The 26,218-nt window shown below is 41.4% G+C and overlaps 1 protein-coding gene across 2 annotated transcripts in view; it reads right to left on the bottom strand.

The window, feature by feature from the left end:
• Positions 1–484: 484 nt before the first annotated feature.
• Positions 485–26,218, bottom strand: part of LOC126237491 (angio-associated migratory cell protein) — a 68,440-nt gene continuing 42,706 nt past the window's right edge. For both annotated transcript variants that reach the window (XM_049947641.1, XM_049947642.1), the window contains exons 4-9: positions 22,970–23,107; positions 9,847–9,991; positions 2,868–3,067; positions 1,254–1,439; positions 929–1,110; positions 485–819 (exon numbers count right to left, since the gene is read on the bottom strand). In XM_049947641.1, the coding sequence (XP_049803598.1) occupies positions 750–819; positions 929–1,110; positions 1,254–1,439; positions 2,868–3,067; positions 9,847–9,991; positions 22,970–23,107 (921 nt within the window). In that variant the 3' untranslated portion in view covers positions 485–749. The remainder of the gene's footprint in view (positions 820–928; positions 1,111–1,253; positions 1,440–2,867; positions 3,068–9,846; positions 9,992–22,969; positions 23,108–26,218) is intronic.

Raw genomic sequence — 26,218 nt, 5'->3', positions numbered from 1 at the left:
AATAAAAGTATTCCAAGTCTATTGTTTGTGTCCTCCTGTGCACTCAACATCCAAAGTTTACAGTCAAATCAAGATATATATGTGCTTGTAGGGTAGGCTTACAACTTCATAACATATCCTTAGAGCCATGGTCATTCTGTATTCACTTCCAGCTGAAATACTATTCAGTTTACAATCAAAACGAAACACTGACTGTTGTGCCTCCTGTTTCCTGCAGTTATTATTTTGTGAAACATTAAAAGAAATACTGATGTCATCTTTTCCTTGATCCCACACACAATTTCAGATTAGGAATGTGTTAATTTGTGAATGCAGCACAATTACATGCTACACATGTGTGTAATTCTTCTGAAAAACTGTCACAAATTTGACTGGGATCTACTTGTTAATTGAGAAAACCGCTCTTCTAACTGCTTGTCAGTTGTCACGAGTGGTACAGTATCAAAAACAATATTTAATAAATAGAATCAAACTTTTAAAAAAATGATTTTTGATCTTTTATTAAAATCAAAATAAAGTCTCCATATAGAAATATGCACATACATATTTCACAAACAACTGTTTTTGAAGTAATATCACACTTCAATAACCATAGTTTGCTGTTTGGTATCACCTTAATACATGAACAACAACAATGTGAAAATATACAACACAGACGTGTGTGTTGTATTCAATCACAACTCAGCCTATGAAACATCATTAACATCGTCATTTCTGTATTCTATTGTCCATTAAAAGTTGGTCAAATATCACAGTCTCTGAATATCAAATACGCGGCACTGTGTGTCATCGGAAACTGTTACCAGTTCTCGCCCATCCCTGGAACATAAAAAAAAGTTAGACAATAAAATCTGCACTTAAATGAAATGACACATTTATGTACACTTATACTGTGTGTGTATGCGCATCTTTGTTTTGAGATACCTACACAGATACACAAATGTCTAAGATAGAGCTTCGATGTCCACTCAACTGGCCAACTTCTTGATTGTTCTGAACATCATATATTCGTACAGAACCATCTAAGCTGCCTAAATATGCTACAGGACTATCCTTCCTCCATACAATAGTTGTTATGCCGCAATCTTGTTTTGAGAATGAACGCAGTGCCTAAAATAAAAAATGGCGCATAATAAATTTAACTGTTCCAAATTATGCAAAGAATATAAAATTGTAATTAGTATTCACTTTGAATCCTGTAAAAATAAATTAATTAATTAAATATGTAACTGTTACTTATAACTGCTACTTACCTGTCTGCTGACATCCCAAATGAATAGGCAACCATAACAGTTTCCTGATATAGCAACTGGAAAAGATGGATTTTTGTAAAATGCAATTGTCTCAACACAAAATTCTGCTGGGTGATCATCATCTGCAGAGTCACCACTTGCACTACCAGAACTGTCCAGCTCCTTGGTGTCAAAAACACTAACTACCTGGAAAGAAAAATCCCCATTACTGGGTCCAGTTTAACACAAATTAACGTACATCATTTCTTAGGGTTAGGGAGTGGGGAAGGAGGAGGGAGGAGGGAGGAGGGTGGAGGGAGGGAGGGAGGGAGGATGCATATTTGTTGACACTTCCCAGTGATGCTAGGCATATTTTAGTGAATTCACCAGCCCTAGGACAATGAGATTTCACTGAATTAGCCAGGTGCATCTGCATACTACCACCGAGCGAGACAGCACAGCGGTTAGCACACTGTACTTACATTCAGGATGACGGTTCAAACTCGAGTCCAATCATCCGTGATTTGCCCGAATTATTTCAGGCAATTGCTGGGATGGTTCCTTTCAAAGAGCATGGCTGACATCCTTCCCTAATCCAAGCTTGTGCTCCATCTCTAATGACCTTGTTGTCAACTGGACGTTAAACACTAATCTCCTCCTCCTCCTCCTCCTCCTCCTCCTCCTCCTCCTCCTCTGCATACTACCTACCCCACTATTGTTATTTTCAACAAGAAAATCTTATGAATGAGTGTCTTGAAGAAGGGGGACATATTTTAGAAGCAAATCAGGAATGTTAGTTTTATTCGTAACAGATGAATAGATTATAAGCATTGCTCAGCTACTGTCAGAGGGAAGTATCAGTGAACATTCTGTCTCGAAAACAATGTTGTTCCTCATGACACATATATTACCCACTGATGTTTGGTGTAAGAAACAAAATGAGAAAACTCATGAGTAGAACAAAAATAATACAGCCAAATTAAAGGAAAAAGAAGTGTGTGATAAAATTGTAAGACTAGTTCTTTGCATTGATACATTTTCTATTAGCATCTCACAATGGTAAAAAGCAAGTCAAAATGTGACTTAATTAATTACATTTGAAAATGAAAAGATAGTCTCAGAAAGAATCCTGGTGTATATCCAATTGACAGGCTGAAAATAACACACAATCTAAATTAACGTAATCTCTCTGAGATTTGAAGCATATCTCTTTTTACTAGCCTATGATGCTAGCACAATGAAAAAGAATTTTGCACTGTATTTAAACAGTCATTGTAAAAGATGTTGCTTTTAAATTTCTAACTGTCAGCAGGGAATAGAGAATGTTACATCAATAAATTATTGTTAGAAACAATCAAAGTATTTTCTTTCTGACTTGGTATACTATCACATCACTATAATCCAAAGATTCAAAACATTAATTAAGACAAAAATGAACACACTCAAATCAACTCACAAAAACAATTTTAGAACAAAATTTCTTCTATCAATCACATGTTTGCCAACATGAAAATCTGCTGTTCAACAACTTAAACACAATTTTTTTAACTTTTTTACTCTCTCCCGTTACATAGACTTTTTGGTGAAATACTAGTAGAGTACAGCATCTGAAAATAGATGATACTGTTTACTTACTCTTCCAGTGGCTGTTGTGATGAAAGCTACAATTCCATCCAAGTCACCAGACATAATAAGGTTGTCATCATGGAATGCATCTAATGCTGTGACACTACTTCTGTGTGCATCACCGGATTTTATATGTTGTATTACCTTGACTGACTTTATATCGAATATTTTTATTGTTCCTGACTCGTACCCCACAACAAACCTTTTTCCTGTAATATGAAAAACAAAATAAATATAAATTATCAGATTACAATCCTATCAAAATTATCAATAAGGTCAGAATAAAAAAAGAGGGGGGGGGGATGAAGGAGGGAGAGAGGAAAGCAGGGAGAGGGAGGGATTCACCAGTTATACATCTTGTACTGTTCTATGGATTGTAAGTACATAGTGTTCATTCCAAGATTCAGAGATTTCATTTTCTTCCTTTTTGTTTGCTGCTCTTGTATATGTGATCCTCTTTTTATAAACTGCAAGCAAAGGTTCTTCATACCCCAAGATCTTTCATTTTTACACTATTTATTAAAAAATAAAAGAGTGAACCTCTCCAGGCAGCAAAAGTTGGTAAACCCTTATTTCTCATCCAGAATAACATACATGAAATCACACGACACACCAATAACTATTTTGAAAGGTTTATGGGAAACTGCAAGATTCTTTTTTAAGCTGCAGTACTCCTATGTGGTAACTTTGAAAAATGCAAGGTAACATACAAACTAGTAGCTCAAGAACAAACAGCTGATCCAGCTTCATTACTGGACTAGTGGTCTGTTACTACTCTGTACAACCAAATCTACAAAACTGCTGAGTGATCAGCTCTGTTCCTTTTTCCTCTGCATAGTCCCATCTAGCATGTAGTTCACTTTTTAGGACTTCAAAAAATTAAATTTTATTATTTAACTTTCTTACCTGATGTCTTACCTGACACCACAGTCATTTAAGGGAGCAAAGATGGGTATGCCATCTGTCAGTAAATCACATAAATTTTGTTCTGTGTGTTATTGTATTTCAACTGTTTGTGCATCGTATTCTCTGAGACAGAATTTGGGGACCAGCCCAGCATTTGCCCAAAAAAGTGTGGGAAATCATCTTAAAACCACGCCCAGGCTTGCCAGTGTACATGACTGTTAATCTGCCATGCATATTCAATCCAAGAGCTGGCTCACTGCCTTGTCTCACAAACTAGCATACTGCACATTTCACTACACAAGCAGATCATATACAAGCTGCCTCTATATATCTGTTTATTTGTCACTGCGATCAAAGAACACTAAAACATAATATAATCAAGAAAGTAAAAACTAGTACTAATGATTGAGAGCATTTTCCACTTTGTGAATCCAATGTTCATTTGCTGTCAAAAAGTCTTCCATGTCACAGGGTTCACTCAAGTTACTGCAAGCCAACAAGTGTTCAGATTCCTTCCATGCTCCAAATTCACAAAGTTCACCATCTCTGATACCCCACATCTTAGAATTAATTTTGCACCTTATCACTTGTGTCTTCAATCTGTGGAGGGTTTTCCAAGCCCCAGGTTGAAGATAGCAGCCTGATGGCAGTCTTTCTTTTGCTGTCCATAATCCTTCAGATAACCATGAGTCCAAAACTATGGATGTCAGGGATGTGTTTCTTGCTTTTTCTTTTCAATCTCTGCTACTACCTGTCATCTTACATTTGAAGGGACTGCTTCCAACAGTGGAAAGATCTTATCAATGGGGTTGGTTTTAGCACCTTGTGACTGAGTGGCCCATCTCAAAGAGCTACATCAACTTCATTAGCAAGTGCAAAGTTCCTCCAGACTGGAGTGGTGTATTCTGCATCAGAGAAAAACAGAGCAAGGGCAGATGTGCGGAGGATGCTGGGCTGTGCTTCCCAGATGGTGTTTGTCAGTTTGTAGAAAGGGAAATGAGGAGACGGACAGACAGAGGGGTGTGAGCATGTGAGCAGGAGATGCACACAAAAACAGGAGGAGGAGATGTGTGGAATATATGTGTCAAACACAACTCAAATGAAATCACAGGGGAAAAGCATAACAAACTGTAAGTATGTCCAAGATCTCCTCCCAAACCACAGCATTGATTGCAACCAAATTTGGCACAGAAACAGCAAACTTCATGAGTATCAGCAATGTGAGGTTTATAACCTCTTTGCCATAATAGGAGTGGAGATATGAGCAAACACGTGTTTCTTCATCACATACCATACAGGCTGCCCTGCAAGACAGGTGTGTTGTGTGGGAATAATATCAGTCTGCCTTATTGACCTACTTTGTAGGGCAGTTACAAGGCAGGGGCAGGTAACGATTTTATAGCCCAACATGTATGCTGCCCTGAATGACAGGTGTTTAGTGTTGGGGCAGTACAGGCTTGCCTTGTTGACCTTCTATGCAGGGCAGCCAATTTGCAAAAAAACAGCCACATTGCCCCGCTTTATCAACATGCTTTTCAGGGGCTATATGTGCGGATGGGCATGGCTGGGGGAGGACAGAGGGGGTGGGAAGGAGGGGATGGGAATGGGGTGTAGCGAGATGGGAAGAGGAGAGGGGGGCAACAGAGGTGGAGGAGAGGGAATATAGAAGTGGATGCTGAGAGAAGGAGATGGAGAGAGGTGGAGGAGGGGATGGCCAGAGAGGAGGAGAAGCAGATGGACAAAGAGAGGGAAATGAGACGATAGACAGAGAGAGGGGACGGACAGAGAGATGGGGGAGGAGAGGACAGACAGAGAGATGGGGGAGGAGAGGACGGACAGAGAGATGGGGGAGGAGAGGACGGACAGAGAGATGGGGGAGGAGAGGACGGACAGAGAGATGGGGGAGGAGAGGACGGACAGAGAGATGGGGGTGGAGAGGACAACAGAGAGATGGGGGAGGAGAGGACGGGCAGAGAGATGGGGGAGGAGAGGACGGGCAGAGAGATAGGGGAGGAGGGGACGGACAGAGAGATGGGGGAGGATGAACAGACAGATGAGGGAGGAGAGGGTACGTGGAATGAACAGATAGGGGAGGAAACAGGAGTTTGATAGAGAAGGGTGGAGGAGACAGACAGAGACAGAGAGAAAGAGGAGGAGATGGGCAGAGGTAGGGTTAGGAGGAGGTGGACAGAGAGAGGGGTTGGGAGGAGGAGACTGACAAGAGAACTGAGAGGATGAGATGGTCACAGGGGAGGGGGAAGGGGCAAATGTGATGGGCAGAAATGGACACAGAGAGGTGGGGAGCAGAAAACAGACAGAGGTGCAATGGAGGGAGAGATGGATAGAGAGAGAGGGTTGGGTACATACAAAATGGCAACAATACAGCCCCTACAGGGGGAAAGGAGGGAGAGGCACAAGGAGAGGGGGAGGGGGAGGGGAGAGGGTGGGGAAGGGGAGAGGGAGGGGGAGGGGAGAGGGAGGGGAGAGGGAGGGGGAGGGGAGAGGGAGGGGAGAGGGAGGGGTAGGGAGAGGGATGGGGGCAGAGGGGAGGGGAGGGGAGGGGAGAGGGACAGGGCCAGGGAGGGGGATGGGGAGGATGAAGATGAGGGTGAAGAGGGAGGAAATGGACAGCGATAGGGAGAGGGAGGAAATGGATAGATTGGGGAGGGGGGGGGAAGAGGAGATGGGCAGAGATGGATGAGGATGACATCATTAAAGGCGGAAGGTAGAAGAGACAGACAGACATGTGGTACATATATTAAGTGGACCATGGATACATATACTGTAGTGACAAGAAATCCCAACAGTCAATACAGCATAAGGAAAGTAGTGTATGCTTTGACAGCCTTCAACTGTGGAGTGCTATTTTTGTTATGCCTATCTGCGACTCAGCATCTATGTTATATGCTAAGTAGCAACGTTTCTTTTCATAATATTGTTACATTCCATCCTGGATTTTCTATAGTTTGACTTTTGCCTAACTAGGTGTTGGGTATTTGTGCATGTTGCTGGAGCTATGTAAATATCCTATGGCCTTTGTATGTTGTCACTTGTGCCTGGCAGTACAGTAATATGTACAATGTGCACAGCTATGAGGAGTGAACATCATTTGCATTTGTTCAGAAATGCATGTTGGAGCACATAAGCGAAAGTCTTTTATTACCTGAGATGTAATCCTATTTTCACTGTGGTGTAAGATGAAGTGTACACAGCACAACCGCCTCATGGAATCAGGTTAGGTGAATTTGTTAATGCCTCTATGGAAATGCATCAGTGTTGCTGGTGGTATGTTGTAGTCAATAGCACTCCACAGTTGAGGGCCGTCCGAAGCATATGTTACTTCCCTTATACTGTATTGACTGCTAGGATTTCTAGTCACTACAATATATGTATCCATGGTCCATTTAATGTATGTACCACATGTCTGTCCATCTCCTCCACCTTCTTTCTTTAATGACCTCATCCTCATCCACCAACACAGTCAATCTCTTCACTTCCCTCCTTTTCCGCTACCCCTGCCCCATCCCTGCCCTGCCCTCCATCTAACCTCCCAACTGCTCCTAGATGCCCTACTCCACCTTGTCCTTGTGCACTCTCGCAGCAGCACTTCACTGTCACTCACCCCTACCCTTCTATCCCTCCCCCTTCCCACCCTGGCCTCCTCCCTATCCCCACCTAATTGCCACTCCCATCACGCACTGCTGCTGTTGCTCGCAGTGTGGATTCAGCTGCCAGAGGCTGCATCCATGTGTGTGAGTTGCGTTTGTGTGGGTGTGTCATCTATTTTTGACAAAGGCCTTGTTGGTAGGCATCTTATATTGTGACAGTCTTTTTGTTGTGCCTATCTGCGACTCAGCAACATCTAGTTAGATAACGCAGGCACGCGCAGAAAAAGTGCCACACCCATTTCAACTCTCTGGCTTCACATCATGCCAAGGCAACCACAGGATATCTACAAATAGGTATAAACAAATATAGGGTTATTCTAAATGGTGGACTCGTTTTCAAAAATTTATGTGTAATCAAGTACAAATCCAAAATGAACAAGCTTTATACCAATGGAAAAAAGACGTTACATAGATTTTGGCAGGCAGCGGTGGGTGGGCGGTGATGGTTTCAGAAGCTGCCGGTCGAGTTCACGCAGCAATATGGGCGTCATTCTGTTTCACTGTCAGTTGTGAGTGAGATGGCAACTGTGTAGCACAAGTTTTTCTGTGTTCTTGAGTTCACAAAAAGTGAGTTGCAAATTGCAGTGCAGTGGGCATTTCGTACCAAATTTGGTATTCAACGACCAACTTGCAAAAGCATTAGCTATTGGTTTAAGCAGTATAAACAGATTGGGAGTGCGTGCAAAGGAAAAAGCACAGGTCGACCGTGTATGACAGAGGATGATGTCAGACGGATTCAAGAAAGTTTTGTGCGCTGTCCCAGTAAGTCTACCAAGAGAGCCAGTCGAGAACTTTGAATACCCCAACCAACTGTATGGAAAGTTCTGATGCGGCGTTTGCTGTACAAGCCCTACCGATTACAACTTGTGCACGCAGTTAACCCCACTGACAAATAGAACCATCTTGCATTTTGTGGTTATGTGCTAGCAAAGATGTTTGGCATACAGCCAATGGTGACCACGTTGAACATTTATAGCATTTATCACATTTAAAATTATTAAATAATTGTTAAAACTAATTAATTAGGAATTATTAAATTTATTAAACTGATTTCAAACATCTTGAAAAAAAAAACTTTGAAACTTCTTCTTTTCACTGGTATAAAGCTTGTTCATTTTGGATTTGAACTTGAATAAATACGAAGTTTTGAAAATGGGTCCACCATTTAGATAGCACTGTATATCAGTCGACTGCGTAGATTGCGTATTATTTTTCTTAAGGTGGATGATGTACCTACAGATGTGCTTTTACATTTGCATAATTCTCTTGTGTAAACAGTTTGTAACTACAATGCTGTGGTCTCAAATACTGGGAATGGTATTTTTTGATAGGGCACTGCAAAGACAGCTCATATTACAGTAAAACCCCACTTTTTCACGTTTGAAACGAATTTTTTCTTTTTTTTTAAAAAAAGAAAGGTGTAAAATGCGGGAAAATGTAAAACGTGGGAAATAACGTTTCAAGCAGGAAAAGCTATGTATAGGATATCCCCTTGCATTTTCGCACTTTATGTATGAGATATGCACATAACAGGCATCAGAAGACTTATCAGGGACTTGTTTTTTTATCTAATAAAGGTTTATTATCTAATTAAAACTGCTGATGTAATTGGAACTGATAACTGTCTGGGAAGTAGTATGTCATAATCAATGTTTCTGAAAGCCTGCAGCTGTCATTCATTATTAATGAGATACTGCACTAGCTACATATTTTTTTTTGTTTAGCATGACGCATTTTGAGAAGTTTTTCTCATTGTCGAGAGCAAATATGTACATTTTGTTTGGTGTTTGAATGTGTGTTATTCTGCATCTGTTATTCTGCATCTCTTGCACTGTAATCAAGGTACTAAGGTTATCAGGAACTGTGCCTCCTCAGTTACGTAGTTGGCGAAGGGGAAAGGAGGAGATGAAAGGAAGGAGGGGGAGAGGAGGGGGGGGGGGGAAACATGCCGGAGGCATATGAAGAGTGTAGATAGGTAGAGGGCATATGGACGGGGAAGAAGGTGAGGAGGAGATGAACAGAGGGGGGGAGGGGGGGAAGATATGGGAAGAGTAGGGGGTGGAGCATATGGACAGAGACAGGTTGTGGATGACATGGACAAAGAGAGGGGGGAGGAGGTAGTGGACAGAGAGCTGGGGGAGAGGAAGAAGTGGAGACAGAGAGGGTGGGGGGTGGGGGGGATGTGTACAACGTGTGTGTCAAATGCGTATGGGGGCAAAAACGCAGGGAAAAAGCAAGAAGTCAAAACATACATTACTTAGTTTGTTAAATATCACTCATTATTTTTTAATTTATTGCTCAGGGTCTTACCTGTTACATTACTGGCTACCTAACTGTCAACATCTCTTACATGCAAGAAATTAATCCTTCTACTGAGAATTAATTTACAAAAAATTATTTTCAAAGAAACTTACCATCTGGCATAATAATTCCACTTTCTGTTTTCTCTCCAGATCCGGGAAGGACCTTAATTTCACCACTTGGAATTTTAAAAGCAAAGACATCACCAGTGGCAAATCCACAAAACAAAACATGAGCTGCAGGGTGCCATTTCATCCACTACAGGAAAATGAGAAAAATTAATTCTAATGAATTCCATAAAACAATGGAAAATTCAGGATGGAATGTAACATTAATTTTGTAAAACATAATCTATATGCAAACCAATATTTCATAAAATGATTACATTCAGTCACAGTTAATGACAGTCTTTTTTTAGAAACAAGTTTCACATCATAATGCCCAACATTAATGGGGAAAAAGAAACCACACCATATGGAGCCCACTTTAGTTACAATCAAATATTCTTTCACAAAACCCAAAAAAATTCTGGTCATATGTAAAAGCTGTTAGTGTCACCAATGTTAGTGTAGAGTCACTCATGACAGACAGAAAATGAAATCAAGAGTAGCAAAGCAAAAGCAGAGTGCTTAACTCTGTATTCAAAACTTCCTTCACTCAGAAAAACCCACAAGAAGTGCCTCAATTTAATCCTTGTACCAAAGTTTTCACATATAATATTGGTCTCGAAGATTAATAAGCTGCAAGAGACGCTTGGACAACAATGTTGATTTTTGTTTTGTTTTGCGTGTTACACTTAAATATACATCACACAAATGTGACAGTAAAATTTTTAATAATGACATAAATGTTTGATCTTCTGGGCTCAAAATTTTTCTAAATAATCGTCCTCAAACAGTTGATTTTTAAATGAGAGCCAAACGCTCTGGGATCTAAGAAATTAATCGTAAATTCTTGCTCATAGTTCATCACGCATTACAGGAGATTTACTTTGAAAGTAACACTTTTCAACAACCATTCGAAATGTTTTCCCGTGACCTGTTAAAAATACACTATGTGATAAGAAGTATCAGGACACCCGGCTGAAAGTGACTTACAAGTTCATGGCGTCCTCCATTGGTAATGCTGGAATTCAATATGGTGTTGGCCCACCCTTAGCCTTGATGACAACTTCCACTCTCAAAGGCATACGTACAATCAGGTGCAGGAAGGTTTCTTGGGGAATGGCATCCCATTCTTCACGGAGTGCTGCACTGAGGAGAGGTATCAATGACAGTCGGTGAGGCCTGGCACAAAGTCGGAGTTCCAAAACATCCCAAAGGTGTTCTAGAGGACTCAGGACTCTGTGCAGACCAGTCCATTACAGGGATGTTATTGTTGTGTAACCACTCCTCCACAAACCATGCATTATGAACAGGTGCTCAATCATGTTGAAAGATACAATTAGCATCCCCAAATTGGTCTCCAACAGTGGGATGCAAAAAGGCGCTTAAAAGATCAATGTAGGCCAGTGCTGTGATGATGCCAAGCAAAACAAGGGATGCAAGCCGCCTCCATGAAAAACATGACCACACCGTAACACCTCCGCTTCCAAATTTTACTGTTGGCGCGACACACACTGGCAGAGGACATTCACCGGGCATTCGCCACACCCACACCCTCTCATAAGATCACCATTTTGCGTACCGTGATTCATCACTCCACACAACGTTTTACCACAGTTCAATCGTCCTCCAATATTTACACTCCTTACACCAAGCAAGGAGTCGTAAATTTACCAGCGTGATGTGTGGCTTACAAGGAGCCGCTCTGCCATTAGATCACAACATTGTGTACCGTGATTCGTCACTTCATACAATGTTTTTCCACTGTTCAATCGTCCAAGGTTACGCTCATTACACTAAGCGAAGCGTCGTTTCACATTTAGCGGTGCGATGTGTGGCTTTGAACAGCCGCTCAATCATGAAATCCAAGTTTTCTCACCTCCCACCTAACTGTCATTGAACTTGCAGTGAATCTCGATACAGTTTGGAATTCCTGTGTGATGGTCTGGAGTACAACTCTCTTCAACTGTCGGCAGTGTCTGTCAGTCAACAGACGAGGTCAGCCTATACACTTTTGTGCTGTACGTGTCCCTTCACGTCTCCACTTCACTATCACATCAGAAACAGTGGAATTAGGGATGTTTAGGAGTGTGGAAATCTTGTGTACAGGCGTATGACACAAGTGACACCCAATCACATGACCACATTCGAAGTCCGTGAGTTCCGCAAAGTGCTCCATTCTGCTCTCTCACGATGTCTAATGACTACTGAGGTCGCTGATTTGGAGTAACTGGCAGTAGGTGGCAGCACAATGCAACTAATATAAAAAAGTATGTTTTTGGATGTGTCCCGATACTTTTGATCACATAGTGTAGGTTCGTTTCAGCAGTTGCCAGACAGCATCAGATAACAGGTGTCACTGCGCTTGTGCAGCTACGATGATGCAGGAAGCCCATGTGTTTGTACGTGTAAAACATTAAAAGATCTTACATTATGTCATAAAAGAAACTAGACATCACAGGACACTCCAAGAGCAGTGGAATTTCATGAAGCATACTAAAATGCATAATTCAGCCGTATGTGCAGATTCATATGTCCAGATTCAGATGTAAATTTTCTTGGAGTACCAGTACTGTGTGGCTTTGACAGCCGCTCGATCATGAAATCCAAGTTTTCTCACCTCCCACCTAACTGTCATTGAACTTGCTGTGCTCCCTGCCGCCACTGGATAAGGAGCTGCCAGCAGAAAGGTGTATACTCCTAGCTCACTCATTTGTTACATAGTTTAATTCTTAATTTCTTTGCGTGTTTTTGGTAATTGCATTGTTTAAATTCATAAATTTCGGGTGTATTACAGTATTTGAGAGTTGTAGCATCGCGTTTTAGTACCTAAATAGTGTAAAATCGCGTAGTCTCCTTCCGCCGCCAGGCAGTGTGTCAGCAGTGCGCAAGTAGCAGCATTACTGCATTTACTAGGCAATCTTGTATTTTAATAACCGTTTAAGTTTTGTGTCGATTTGTTTGTGCTCTCTGTAGATTAGTTCAGACGTTCTTTGCACAAGTTTTTAGCATGGATAGGGACTGCAACTGCTGTGTACGGATGCAGGCTGAGTTGGCATCCCTTCGCTCCCAGCTTCAGGCAGTGTTGGCTTCGGTCACACAGCTTGAGGCTGTTGCCAATGGGCATCACTGTGGGGGTCCAGATGGGGGTTTGTCGGGGACGGCCAGCTCGTCCCACGCATCCCCCGATCGGACTACGACTGTGGCTGCCCGGGATACTGCACACATTGAGGCTGATCCCTCACCTGTTATAGAGTGGGAGGTCATCTCGAGGTGTGGCAGGGGGCGAAAGACATTCCGGAGGGCTGAACGGAAGGCCTCTCCAGTTTGTCTGACAAACCGGTTTCAGGCTCTGTCTCTGGCTGATACTGATGTTCGGCCGGAGATGGTTGCTTGTCCTGTTACAGAGGTTGCCCCTCAGTCTGCAAGATCCGGGCAGTCGCAGAGGGCGGGCTTACTGGTAGTTGGGAGCTCCAACGTCAGGCACGTAATGGGGCCCCTTAGGGATATGGCAGCAAGAGAGGGGTAGAAAACCAATATGTACTGCGTGTGCATAACAGGGGGAGTCATTCCAGATGTGGAAAGGGTCCTTCCGGATGCCATGAAGGGTACAGGGTGCACCCATCTGCAGGTGGTCGCTCATGTCGGCACCAATGATGTGTGTCGCTATGGATCGGAGGAAATCCTCTCTGGCTTCCAGCGGCTATCTGATTTGGTGAAGACTGCCAGTCTCGCTAGCGGGATGAAAGCAGAGCTCACCATGTACAGCATCGTCGACAGGACTGACTGCGGACCTTTGGTAAAGAGCCGAGTGGAGGGTCTGAATCAGAGGCTCAGACGGTTCTGCGGCCGTGTGGGCTGCAGATTCCTCGACTTGCGCCATAGGGTGGTGGGGTTTCGGGTTCCGCTGGATAGGTCAGGAGTCCATTACACATAGCAGGCGGCTACACGGGTAGCAGGGATTGTGTAGCGTGGACTGGGCGTTTTTTTTTGGTTAGATGGCCTCGGGCAAGTACAGAAAGGGCAACAGCCTCAAAGGGTGCGGGGCAAAGTCAGGACATGCGGGGACCAAGCAGCAATCGGTATTGTAATTGTAAACTGTCGAAGCTGCATTGGTAAAGTACCGGAACTTCAAGTGCTGATAGAAAGCACCGAAGCTGAAATCGTTATAGGTACGGAAAGCTGGCTGAAGCCAGAGATATATTCTGCCGAAATTTTTACAAAGGCACAGACGGTGTTTAGAAAGGATAGATTGCATGCAATCGGTGGTGGCGTGTTTGTCACTGTTAGTAGTAGTTTATCCTATAGTGTAGTAGGAGTGGATAGTTCCTGTGAAGTATTATGGGTGGAGGTTACAATCAACAACCGAGCTTGGTTAATAATTGGCTCCTTTTACCGACCTCCCGACTCAGCAGCGTTAGTTGCAGAACAACTGAGAGAAAATTTGGAATACATTGCACATAAATTTTCTCCGCATATTATAGTCTTACGTGGAGATTTCAATTTACCAGATATAGACTGGGATACTCAGATGTTTAGGACAGGTGGTAGGGACAGAGCATCGAGTGATATTATACTGAGTGCACTATCCGTAAATTACCCCGAGCAATTAAACAGAGAACCGACTCGTGGAGATAACATCTTGGACCTACTGATAACAAACAGACCCAAACTTTTCGACTCTGTAAGTGCAGAACAGGGAATCAGTGATCATAAGGGCATTGCAGCATCCCTGAATATGGAAGTAAATAGGAATATAAAAAAAGGGAGGAAGGTTTATCTGTTTAGCAAGAGTAATAGAAGGCAGATTTCAGACTACCTAACAGATCAAAACGAAAATTTCTGTTCCGACACTGACAATGTTGAGTGTTTATGGAAAAAGTTTAAGGTAATTGTAAAATGCGTTTTAGACAGGTACATGCCGAGTAAAACTGTGAGGGATGGGAAAAACCCACCGTGGTTCAACAACAAAGTTAGGAAGCTACTGCGAAAGCAACCTCTCGGACAAACAGAACCTAAACAATGTCAAAGTTAGCGTAAGGAGGGCTATGCGTGAAGCGTTCAGTGAATTCGAAAGTAAAATTCTATGTACCGACTTGACAGAAAATCCTAGGAAGTTCTGGTCTTACGTTAACTCAGTAAGTGGCTCAAAACAGCATATCCAGACACTCCGGGATGATGATGGCATTGAAACAGAGCATGACATGCGTAAACCTGAAATACTAAACACCTTTTTCCAAAGCTGTTTCACAGAGGAAGACCGCACTGCAGTTCCTTTTCTAAATCCTCGCACAAACGAAAAAATGGCTGACATCGAAATAAGTGTCCAAGGAATAGGAAAGCAACTGGAATCACTCAACAGAGGAGAGTCCACTGGACCTGACGGGATACCAATTCGATTCTACACAGAGTACGCGAAAGAACTTGCCCCCCTTCTAACAGCCGTGTACCGCAAGTCTCTAGAGGAACGGAAGGTTCCAAATGATTGGAAAAGAGCACAGGTAGTCCCAGTCTTCAAGAAGGGTCGTCGAGCAGATGCGCAAATCTATAGACCTGTATCTCTGACGTCGATCTGTTGTAGAATTTTAGAACATGTTTTTTGCTCGAGTATCATGTCGTTTTTGGAAACCCAGAATCTACTCTGTAGGAATCAACATGGTTTCCGGAAACAGTGATCGTGTGAGACCCAACTCGATTTATTTGTTCATGAGACCCAGAAAATATTAGATACAGGCTCCCAGGTAGATGCCATTTTCCTTGACTTCCGGAAGGCGTTCGATACAGTTCCGCACTGTCGCCTGATAAACAAAGTAAGAGCCTACGGAATATCAGACCAGCTGTGTGGCTGGATTGAAGAGTTTTTAGCAAACAGAACACGTTGTTATCAATGGAGAGACGTCTACAGACGTTAAAGTAACCTCTGGCGTGCCACAGCGGAGTGTTATGGGACCATTGCTTTTCACAATATATATAAATGACCTATTAGATAGTGTCGGAAGTTCCATGCGGCTTTTCGCGGATGATGCTGTAGTATACAGAGAAGTTGCAGCATTAGAAAATTGTAGCGAAATGCAGGAAGATCTGCAGCGGATAGGCACTTGGTGCAGGGAGTGGCAACTGACCCTTGCTCGCCAGGTTTCGATGGGGTGCGTTTCTGGATGAGGTATCGAATATATTGCTTCCCCCTACTTATACCTCCTGAGGAGATCACGAATGTAAAATTAGAGAGATTCGAGCGCGCACGGAGGCTTTCAGACAGTCGTTCTTCCCGCGAACCATATGCGACTGAAACAGAAAAGGGAGGTAATGACAGTGGCACGTAAATTGCCCTCCGCCACACACCGTTGGGTGGCTTGCGGAATATAAATGTAGATGTAGATGTACTGTATTCTCCTGTTTGGTTCTTTATTATGGCATAATGCCATACGTGCTAGAAGATTAAAACATGCACATTAAATACTTCATTTCAAATAAATTGACTGCCTCAATGGAGTAGATTAATAAAAGCCAAATTTATTTAGCACACCGACAAAACTAACTTTATTGTTCTGCAAAGAGATTAATGCTTGACTGTCAGAAAGGTGGAAATAAAATGAAATCTTAAACTAATAACATAATTTAGCCTTACGTAATTATGGAAATGTCTTTTAATTCACTTGACAGCTCCCGGTCACAGAAATTCATTTTGTTTTCATTTAACGTGAGAGCAATAAATGAAGAGAAAACAGCAAACTCACTAAACGTAAACACGGGGCATGTGGAGACTATCCACCTACCCACTACAACTCAGGCTTCTCTGTGCATCAGCCCCGGATCAACAATATTTCTGAACTGCTGCAATACTAGATAGTGGTGTCCCCCCCCCCCCACACACACACATACACCCTCCCTCAAGCATTTGAGGTAGGACAGGGGGCGGGGGGGGGGGGGGGGAAGGAGAACTTTTTGAAAATATGTTCACTTTATAGTGCACATCTTTCTCAAGAATGTGATACATAAAAGTAACACAGGTGAAAGAACATACAAGACGTGTTATTTGGTCTTAAGTGTGCCAAAGTGCAGTGTCACATCTCTTCACAGAACATTCTTCTATCGCACATCACTGTATTTCGCTCTGTGGAATTCAAACCATGTATATTTTGTAATGGATGCCGTCAAACTATATTCCAGGGCAGAGGAAATTAAAATGTCCTGTGAAATTACGGTAAAATCCAGACCTTCATAACTGCATACAGGCGTTGATAAATATCAACAGGGGACACTTGAAAATGTGTGCCCCAACCACATAAAAATGTCCTGTGGTGCCTCTCCTGCTCCCAGTCAGCCAGTCTGACATCCAGCCTCTCTTTAAAAAATAAACCTCACAATTAATATTAGATGGGATTATTTGTAACTGGGAGAACAAGAACTCTTGGGAGAATTTGCACTCTTTATTGCCTATTAGCTAATAACGGCTGTTTAGTGTGACAAAACATTAAATATAGGATACGTAAAACCAATGAAGACAAGAGATAAACAAGACACTGCACATTTCAAAGTCCTAGCATTTTTTTTCCTCTCTCTAACCTTAGTACAGCTTTACATGGCGTGCTTTCCTTTCTGGGAAAGAATCTATTACCTCATCAAAGTTCGTCAAACGTTTTGCTACAAGAAAAAACGAAATGTCGTTGTCTAATACAGAAAAAGCTGTTAATATAAATAGTACCCCAGACTGGTGTGGTTTCTCAATCTGATTACGTGTACTTTGTCACTGTCTGCTAGATAAAATGAAAAAGGCCTAACATTGCAGCAGTTGTAACCCACATCAAATAAACGAGACTGTTTTGGCACAAATAGTTCTTTTTATAACACGACAGAATACAATTCACGAAGTACCAATATCAAATGCCTATTAGGCCTACTACAAGCAAAAAGCTTTAGGTTCAGAAGTAGTTTTACAGAAATAAAAGAATATGTTCATAAACCAACAGGGATGCATTTCAAAATCATATGAGTAATCAATACAAACAATGTGCACTGTGTGAAACAAGGTTTTTCCTCAAGAATATGATTTTGGCACCCCCCCCCCTCCCCCTCTCCTGAAACTGACACATGTGGCAGAAGCCCCAGTTTGCCGCCAGTGAATCTGGCAGCTTGCGCGCAGCAGTAAAATTTTTCCGGGTAGCACCTGGCTGGCTGCTTGCTGCTACTGCTTATACAGCTAACAGCCACACTTCTGTAGCCAGAAGCGGGAGAAGGTACTACACATGCGCAACTCAACTGCACATGCGCATGAGCCTGCTCACAACTGCTCAAACGAATCTAATGTAAACAGTTGTGATGTCACACTCATTGGAGGAAATTTGTTGTTATGGAGCATTGCATAATCTTCCTAATCCTTTGACACATTTTGCTGTTGGCAGACGCTTGTATTAGCACTGTGTTTTGTTTTATATGTCGCATTTCTTTGGCTACTTAAGTTTTATTTTCATTTTTTCTCTCTCATTCATGTTTCATTTCTGCAGTATTATTCTGCAGTAGTGGGATATAGTAATATCCTTTGTTAGAGTATTGTTTCTTACCAGTCAAAACTACAAAAACTGTGTGCCCGACCGAGACTCGAACTCGGGACCTTTGCCTTTCGCGGGCAAGTGCTGTACCAACTGAGCTACCGAAGCACGACTCACGCCCGGTACTCACAGCACTTGCCCGCGAAAGGCAAAGGTCCCGAGTTCGAGTCTCGGTCAGGCACACAGTTTTAATCTGCCAGGAAGTTTCATATCAGCGCACACTCCGCTGCAGAGTGAAAATCTCATTCTGGAAACATCCCCCAGGCTGTGGCTAAGCCATGTCTCCGCAATATCCTTTCTTTCAGGAGTGCTAGTTCTGCAAGGTTCGCAGGAGAGCTTCTGTAAAGTTTGAAAGGTAGGAGACGAGGTACTGGCAGAAGTAAAGCTGTGAGTACCGGGCGTGAGTCGTGCTTCGGTAGCTCAGTTGGTAGAGCACTTGCCCGCGAAAGGCAAAGGTCCTGAGTTCGAGTCTCGGTCGGGCACACAGTTTTAATCTGCCAGGAAGTTTCATAAAATGAAGTTAGCTGGTGTTTCATTTCACTCGCAGCAATGTAAGTTGAGCTATTAGGTCCCAACCTAACCACAACTTCAGAAATCATGACATAGTATGGAAAAACATGTGTATATCTTGTATACAAGTTGGAATAATTTTGTCTTGGCTGGCTCTGCCAAGGATTTTAATAATTCTGATGGAATGTCATCTACTTCAGGGGACATGTTTCAATTTCGGCCTTTCAGAGCCCTGTCAAATTTTTTCTTAGAGCATCATATCTCCATCTCATCTTCATTTACTTCCTCTTCTCTTTGGATAATTCTGTCTTCAAGTTTGTTACCCTTAAGTAGACCATCTACGTATTCCTTCTACCTTTCGGCCTTTTCTTCCCCTTGTACAGCGTTGCCATCTGAGCTTTTAACATTCATACAGCTGCTGCTCTTTTCTCCATAAGTTTCCCCCCCCCCCCTTTATGCTGCAGGTATCTTTCCATTATTCATACAAATTTCCTTGTATTTCTCTTCTAACCATTTCTGCCTTGCAAGTTTGCACTTCATGTGAATCTCTTTATTCCCTTTTTCTTGCTTTCTGTATTTTTGTTTTCCTCCTTTTATCAATTACATTGAATATCTTATATGATATCCAAAGATTTCTACTGGGACTTGTCTTTGTGTGTATTTGACCATATACTGCCTTCATTATTTCGTGACTCAACCCCAACAATCTCTGTTTTCCTTTCTCCTGTTACAGTCAATCATTGCCTAATGCTGTATTTGAAATGTGGAACAATTTTGGGTCTTTTAATTTATCCACATCCCATTTTCTGAATTTCCTACCTTGCCGCAATTGATTCAGTTTTAATCTGCAGTTCATAGCCAACAAATTATAGTCATGAGTCCACATCTGAACCTGAAAACGTTTTGAAGTTTAAAATATGGGTTCAGAAACCTCTATCTTACCATTAAGTGTCAGTGTCTCCATTTCACTTCTACATACACACCCTTCCTTCATTATATTTAAACAAGTATTCGCAGTTATTAAATTGTGCTACATAGAAAATTCTACTTGCGACTTTCCCCTTTCATTGCCCCTCAGTCAGTCCTTGTTCTACTATCTTTCCTCCTGTTCCCAGTATAGATTTCCTGTCCCCCATCACAAATTTTCATCTATCTCAAATCTGATAATATCTTTTATTTACAGAATGAGATTTTCACTCTGCAGCGGAGTGTGCGCTGATATGAAACTTCCTGGCAGATTAAAACTGTGTGCCCGACCGAGACTCGAACTCGGGAACTTCTTTCAGGAGTGATAGTTCTGCATGGTTCGCAGGAGAGCTTCTGTAAAGTTTGGAAGGTAGGAGACGAGATACTGGCAGAAGTAAAGCTGTGAGGACCGGGCGTGAGTCGTGCTTCGGTAGCTCAGATGGTAGAGCACTTGCCCGCGAAAGGCAAAGTTCCCGAGTTCGAGTCTCGGTCGGGCACACAGTTTTAATCTGCCAGGAAGTTTCATCTTTTATTTAATCATATATTCTTTCAAAATTTACACCATTTGTGGAATTAGTAGACCTATAAACTTGTATTACTGTCATGGAGTGTTGGCTTCGTATGTCTTGGCTACTATAATGTGTTCACTACGCTATTCATAGCAGCTTACCTCCATTCCTATTCTGTTATTCACTGAGTACTCGGTGCTGACCAGGTATGTATTTATTTCAATTTTAGTGTCCATCTCCTCCTCCCCGCCTCCCCCCTTCTATCCATCACCTTTCCCCCCTTCTCTCTATCCACTTTCCTCACTCCCTAATCTCTGTCCACTCCTCCCACCACTCTCTCTGTTCATCTGCTACTCTCTCCTCTCTTTGTCCATTTCCTCCTCCCCCTCTCCCTGTCCATCTGCTCCTCTTCCATTTCTCTGTCCTCCTCCTCCTCCTCTGTGTTGTACAATGATATACAATTTTGTTGGTTCATTCAGTGGCATATGTGGATACTGTCTGCTAAATGTGTTGTGAATATAGTTAGTAGCAAAGAAGTAATAAACTTGAACATCATGACATCATGCCTGATAAACAGCAAAAAATGTAGCAAGTGCCAAACTCCTTTCCTCTCATTTTATTGTGGGGGTTACAAGTGAAAAAGTTTTGTAAAGGTTTGAAATTACGTCTAAAGTTTGTTGCAAGTCACTAAGTGCTCTCATTCTCAAATACTGGATGCTCTTAGCATGTTTACACTCAGGAAACAGGGAGGTAAGGCACTAACAGGGTACAAATTGGTATTCTTGTAAATGAAGCACCACCACACAATACACATTTGTATGTCAATGCTCTGCATAGCACAAATGATAAATGAAGATTGGCACTTTTGTTCTGACTATACTCTACATATGATATAAATTTTTCCAGCACGTTTTCACGGAATAACACATATGAAAACCACTGGCCATTTCAACTCTCACAGCTAAAATGTTTGTAATAGTCTAATGCAGTCTGCCTTTTTTGAAACTATGTTGTCTGATTTGACATGATAATTCACCTACTGAGACACAATTTCCAAATAAATATCATAGAGAGGACAATTTTTTTCACAAGTGGACGATGCAGGTCAAAGTGGTGGGGGAGTGGGCTGGTGGAGGGGGCAGAGGTGAGAGAAGGGACTGAATGGCAATGTATGCCACAGTAAAGTCATTCACATTGACGGACCTTGTGCAGGAACTTCAGCCCCAATAACTGGATGACGTCAAATGCCCTGCTATCCACTTACCTATCATACATTACAAAAGAAATCACTGTCACAATTGTGAGTTGGTAGAGTGCACATAGCATCAGATAGAAAGTTGCTGTAGTTCTCATAATGATTAAAAAAATTGTTGGTGATAAAGTGCTTTGTGTAAATGATCAAAAATAAGGGTGAAACCCACTGAATTTAAATGGCTGCAAAATTAATATACGAGAAACCAATAAAGCAGTTTCCCCTAAAATAATTGAAAATTTATTGGAGCCGTGGCAAGGTGACCTTCATACAATGATCATGGTGCGAGAACAAATTACCTGACTGATGTTTTATGTCTCAGTACTGAAGACCACAACAACGATGTTTTATGATGAGTATTGATCTAAAAATTATAAATCATAGCATAGTAAAAAACTATTACGTACCTATCACATATTTAATATGAAATCAATTGTATGTTCTTTCTTTGTCATCATTTTGTAACTAATTCAATGAAGATGGTTATCAGCTCTCATCACATGTGAAAGTACAGCAAAAATAAAGACAAAGAGAGAAGAAAAATTTCATACTGAAACAGTATCAAACCCCAAACCTCAATAAACTAGCTTGCAACCTTACACATCACACTGTCATGCTCTCTTGCAGGCTACAATCAATATCAAATTCATCTCCTGAACAAATGTCCCAGTTGGATGAATGGTTTTAGGGTAAGATACAGGACATTTCAAACCACATAACCATTCAGTCAGTTCTCCAATCCCCATCCCAAACCCCCTGCCCTCTTTGTCAGTGTTTGTTTGCTAGCTTCGAACTGTAGTATTGTAAGATATAAAATGTGAAGTTCTAGCGAAGTTATTATTTCCTAACATTAGTCATAATGTCACAGAAATTGTTGGCAGAGAACAGATTTATCCACATTGTCAAGGCGTACTTACTGTGGCCAATTTCCACTCATCTCATCATTGAATCCATCCCGTTCTACTTTGCACACTATCAACTTGCTTTGTTTAAACATTTTGTTTGCATATTCTGTCACTTTTTCCATCTTTCACTCCTTTCTCCTTCTCATTGCTAATGAATTTAATTTTGTCAACAGTCAGCTTCAACTGTGCAATGTGCGCTACTTTAATTGGAGCATACCTGTACCATGTCACATGACCAAGTCAGTGCCCACTATTCCTGGCTCTACAGTTCACTTTGCTGAGTAATAGTAAATTAATTGTTAATGTTTATGTTAACATAATGACTGTAGGAGTATTTACGATGCTCACAACACTGCAGATAAGGTTGCTGTTGACAATTAGTGGAAATGTAACTATTATGCATCTTACAAAAAATTTTTAAGAGTTATATGATGAACGTACCTGAAGATCACCATAACTGTCATCAGAACTCCAAGCCAGAGTTTTGGTTGGCACTTTCCATACCTGGATAATTCCAGACATATCAGCAGTTGCAGCATACATTCCATCATGGCTGAACCCAACACAAGAAACCGAATCCTACGGAAAAAAAAGGATGCATAACATTGCTAAGTTTTAACACGATATGATTATGACAAGCCTAACATCCCTTACTACATCATGTTTGTGACTGACATAATCTGTAATACATGAAACAACACAATTCCTCCTTGTGCAGATTACATATTCTGGATGTATGGGCACAACATTTCACTGTACACAATTTTCAACAACAGTTCGACTGGTATCATACACTTCTATGATTTTATCTGCTTATTCAACCTGAAATTTTTTATTATTCCTGAGATCCACTGACAGTGATGCTTTCTTGTGTCTGTATATGTGTGGATGGATATGTGTGTGTGTGCGCGCGCGCGAGTGTATACCCGTCCTTTTTCCCCCTAAGGTAAGTCTTTCCGCTCCCGGGATTGGAATGACTCCTTACCCTCTCCCTTAAAACCCACATCCTTTCGTCTTTCCCTCTCCTTCCCTCTTTCCTGATGAGGCAACAGTTTGTTGTGAAAGCTTGAATTTTGTGTGTATGTTTGTGTGTCTGTCGACCTGCCAGCACTTTCATTTGGTAAGTCACATCATCTTTGTTTTTATATGGTTATAATAGAGGGAAACATTCCACGTAGGAAAAATATATCTAAAAACAAAGATGATGTGACTTACCGAACGAAAGCACTGGCAGGTCGATAGACACACAAACAAACACAAACACACACACAAAATTCAAGCTTTCGCAACAAACTGTTGCCTCATCAGGAAAGAGGGAAGGAGAGGGAAAGACGAAAGGATGTGGGTTTTAGGGGAGAGGGTAAGGAGTCATTCCAATCCCGGGAGCAGAAAGACTTACCTTAGGGGGAAAAAAGGACGGGTATACACTAGCACACACACACATATACAGACACAAGCAGACATATTTAAAGACCAATATATAAATATGTTTTTAAACTTTTAAATAATTACTTAATACGAAATACAGGAAAAATATGATATAAAATGAAAGGCTGGAACATACAGCTACTACAAGAAAAGGAAAAATTCCTCTTGTATGAATGATTCAGTTAGAGTTTGTTAAGGAAGTAGGAGTTCACAGCTACGCCGTGTTTATTTTATCTTTCATTCTTGCTACCAGTTATGGGGTTGTAGCATCACTTATAACCAATCATTCTCACAAGCAGTTAATCTGTACATTTATTTCTAATGTAAATTTATATTCTTTTTTCCTCTAAGTTACATAAAGGAATTATTTAACAGTTTTAAAAATAATGAAAAATAACTATTTAAAACAGTCATGGGCAACCTTTGGTGATCCATCGGCAGGATTCACACACTTACTTAAGCTTGCAGGTCACCTCGTCATGTGACACAATAGCAGCACTTCTAGTGCACAAAGGCCCATTTACATTGAGTTCAAAACACGTTCTGGAACATTGTTTGCGGTTAGTACTGAACTAGCAATGTTGGCAACTCAAAACCGTTGTTCTATGGCTGTATCGGTACAGATCAAAGGAACACAGTTCTTGACCTGCAGTCATTAAATGCCGTTACACAGCACTAGTGTCTGTATTCTGTCTCAAGTCTTGCATGCATGTTGTCTTTCTGTGTGTTGCTTTGTTACAAAATGGAGTGGACAAGGTGCAAAGTTTCAAAACTTTTCTCACTCTATCAGGCAGAGGAGTGCCTCTGGAATGTTAAAAGTAAAAATTATAAAAATATTTAAATCCAACATTACTCATTTAAAAAAAAAACTGCTGTAATGTTCGGCATCATTGTCAGTGACATTGATAACAAAATTAAATGTCTCATATCAGAGTACAAATGTGAGAAACATAGAACTGAAGAGAGTAAGAGATCTGATATTATTGTTTACGAACCGAAGTGGAAGAAACAGTCCCTTGAACAAGTCCACTGAAATGTTATACAACAAACAATGATAACAAGACTCAACATTTGATGGAAAATTTGCTGCCAGGAAATTATTGGAGCTTCCATCCCACAAGAGGGAGGTAGAGGGGAAGTAGGGGGGGGGGGGGGGGGGGAAGAAAGATAGATGCATTATACATGGCTGAATCAAATGTGCTTAGGAGGATGCAGACAACAGTGAATGTGTATGTGGCAGAGGGATCACTTTATCGAAAGTGTTACAGACTTCGAGGCTGCAGCTGAAGAAATTATCTTCACTGAAAATGCTAATTTAATTTCAATGTGAAAATAAAAATATATATTCAAATAGGTGTTTCAGTGCCACAACTGAATTACCTTACAAAATCTTCCAACCAAAGCTACATAAACTGCAGAAATTATCTGAGATGTGGCTGGCTTCGAAACATGAAATAAATATGCAAGGCTTTGACAAGAATCTCCTGCTGCCAAAAAATTAAGAGTAATAGCAAGTCTTTCCTTCACAAAAATTTCTTTTCTGAAATTTGTCTCTGTCTTCGAAACAATTGGCCTCGTAACATTCATTAAAATTTCAAAATCTTACAGCAACACCCTAGTGAAGTTACAAAAAGCAGAACCATCCAATTTCAGTTTACACAGCATGTCATTCCCACCACATCTTCTAAAAGATGTTTTGGTCCGCCAATGATGAGAATGTTGCTTTCTTTGCTACTTATTTCATTGAGTATGATTAATGTAGATTTTATGTCACTAATTCTTTCTTTCCACTTGTCATAGCGCAGCTCTTGCTGCAAATACACAATGTGAAATGTTTCATGCCAGGTCCCCACAGCAGATGATGTGAATACATACATAGTGTAGACAGGGATGCAAACAATGAACAATGTTGCTAACATGTTGTGGAGTAAGTTGCAAACAGAAACTCAGTGTAAATCTGGCTTAAAGTCAGGACTATAGCATCCGTGACTTGCAATGCATCAATATAATGGCATGCATTTCCTGACACGATAAGCCAACAAACTGTTCCTGTAAACACATACTTTTGGGAGTACATTCATTTTATGTTCACACTATCTTGAGATGTGTACACATATATATACACTCCTGGAAATGGAAAAAAGAACACATTGACACCGGTGTGTCAGACCCACCATACTTGCTCCGGACACTGCGAGAGGGCTGTACAAGCAATGATCACACGCACGGCACAGCGGACACACCAGGAACCGCGGTGTTGGC

The sequence above is a fragment of the Schistocerca nitens genome, chromosome 2 (assembly GCF_023898315.1).
Source record: "Schistocerca nitens isolate TAMUIC-IGC-003100 chromosome 2, iqSchNite1.1, whole genome shotgun sequence".
Classification (NCBI taxonomy): domain Eukaryota; kingdom Metazoa; phylum Arthropoda; class Insecta; order Orthoptera; family Acrididae; genus Schistocerca; species Schistocerca nitens.
This window is presented reverse-complemented; position numbering and strand designations above follow the sequence as displayed.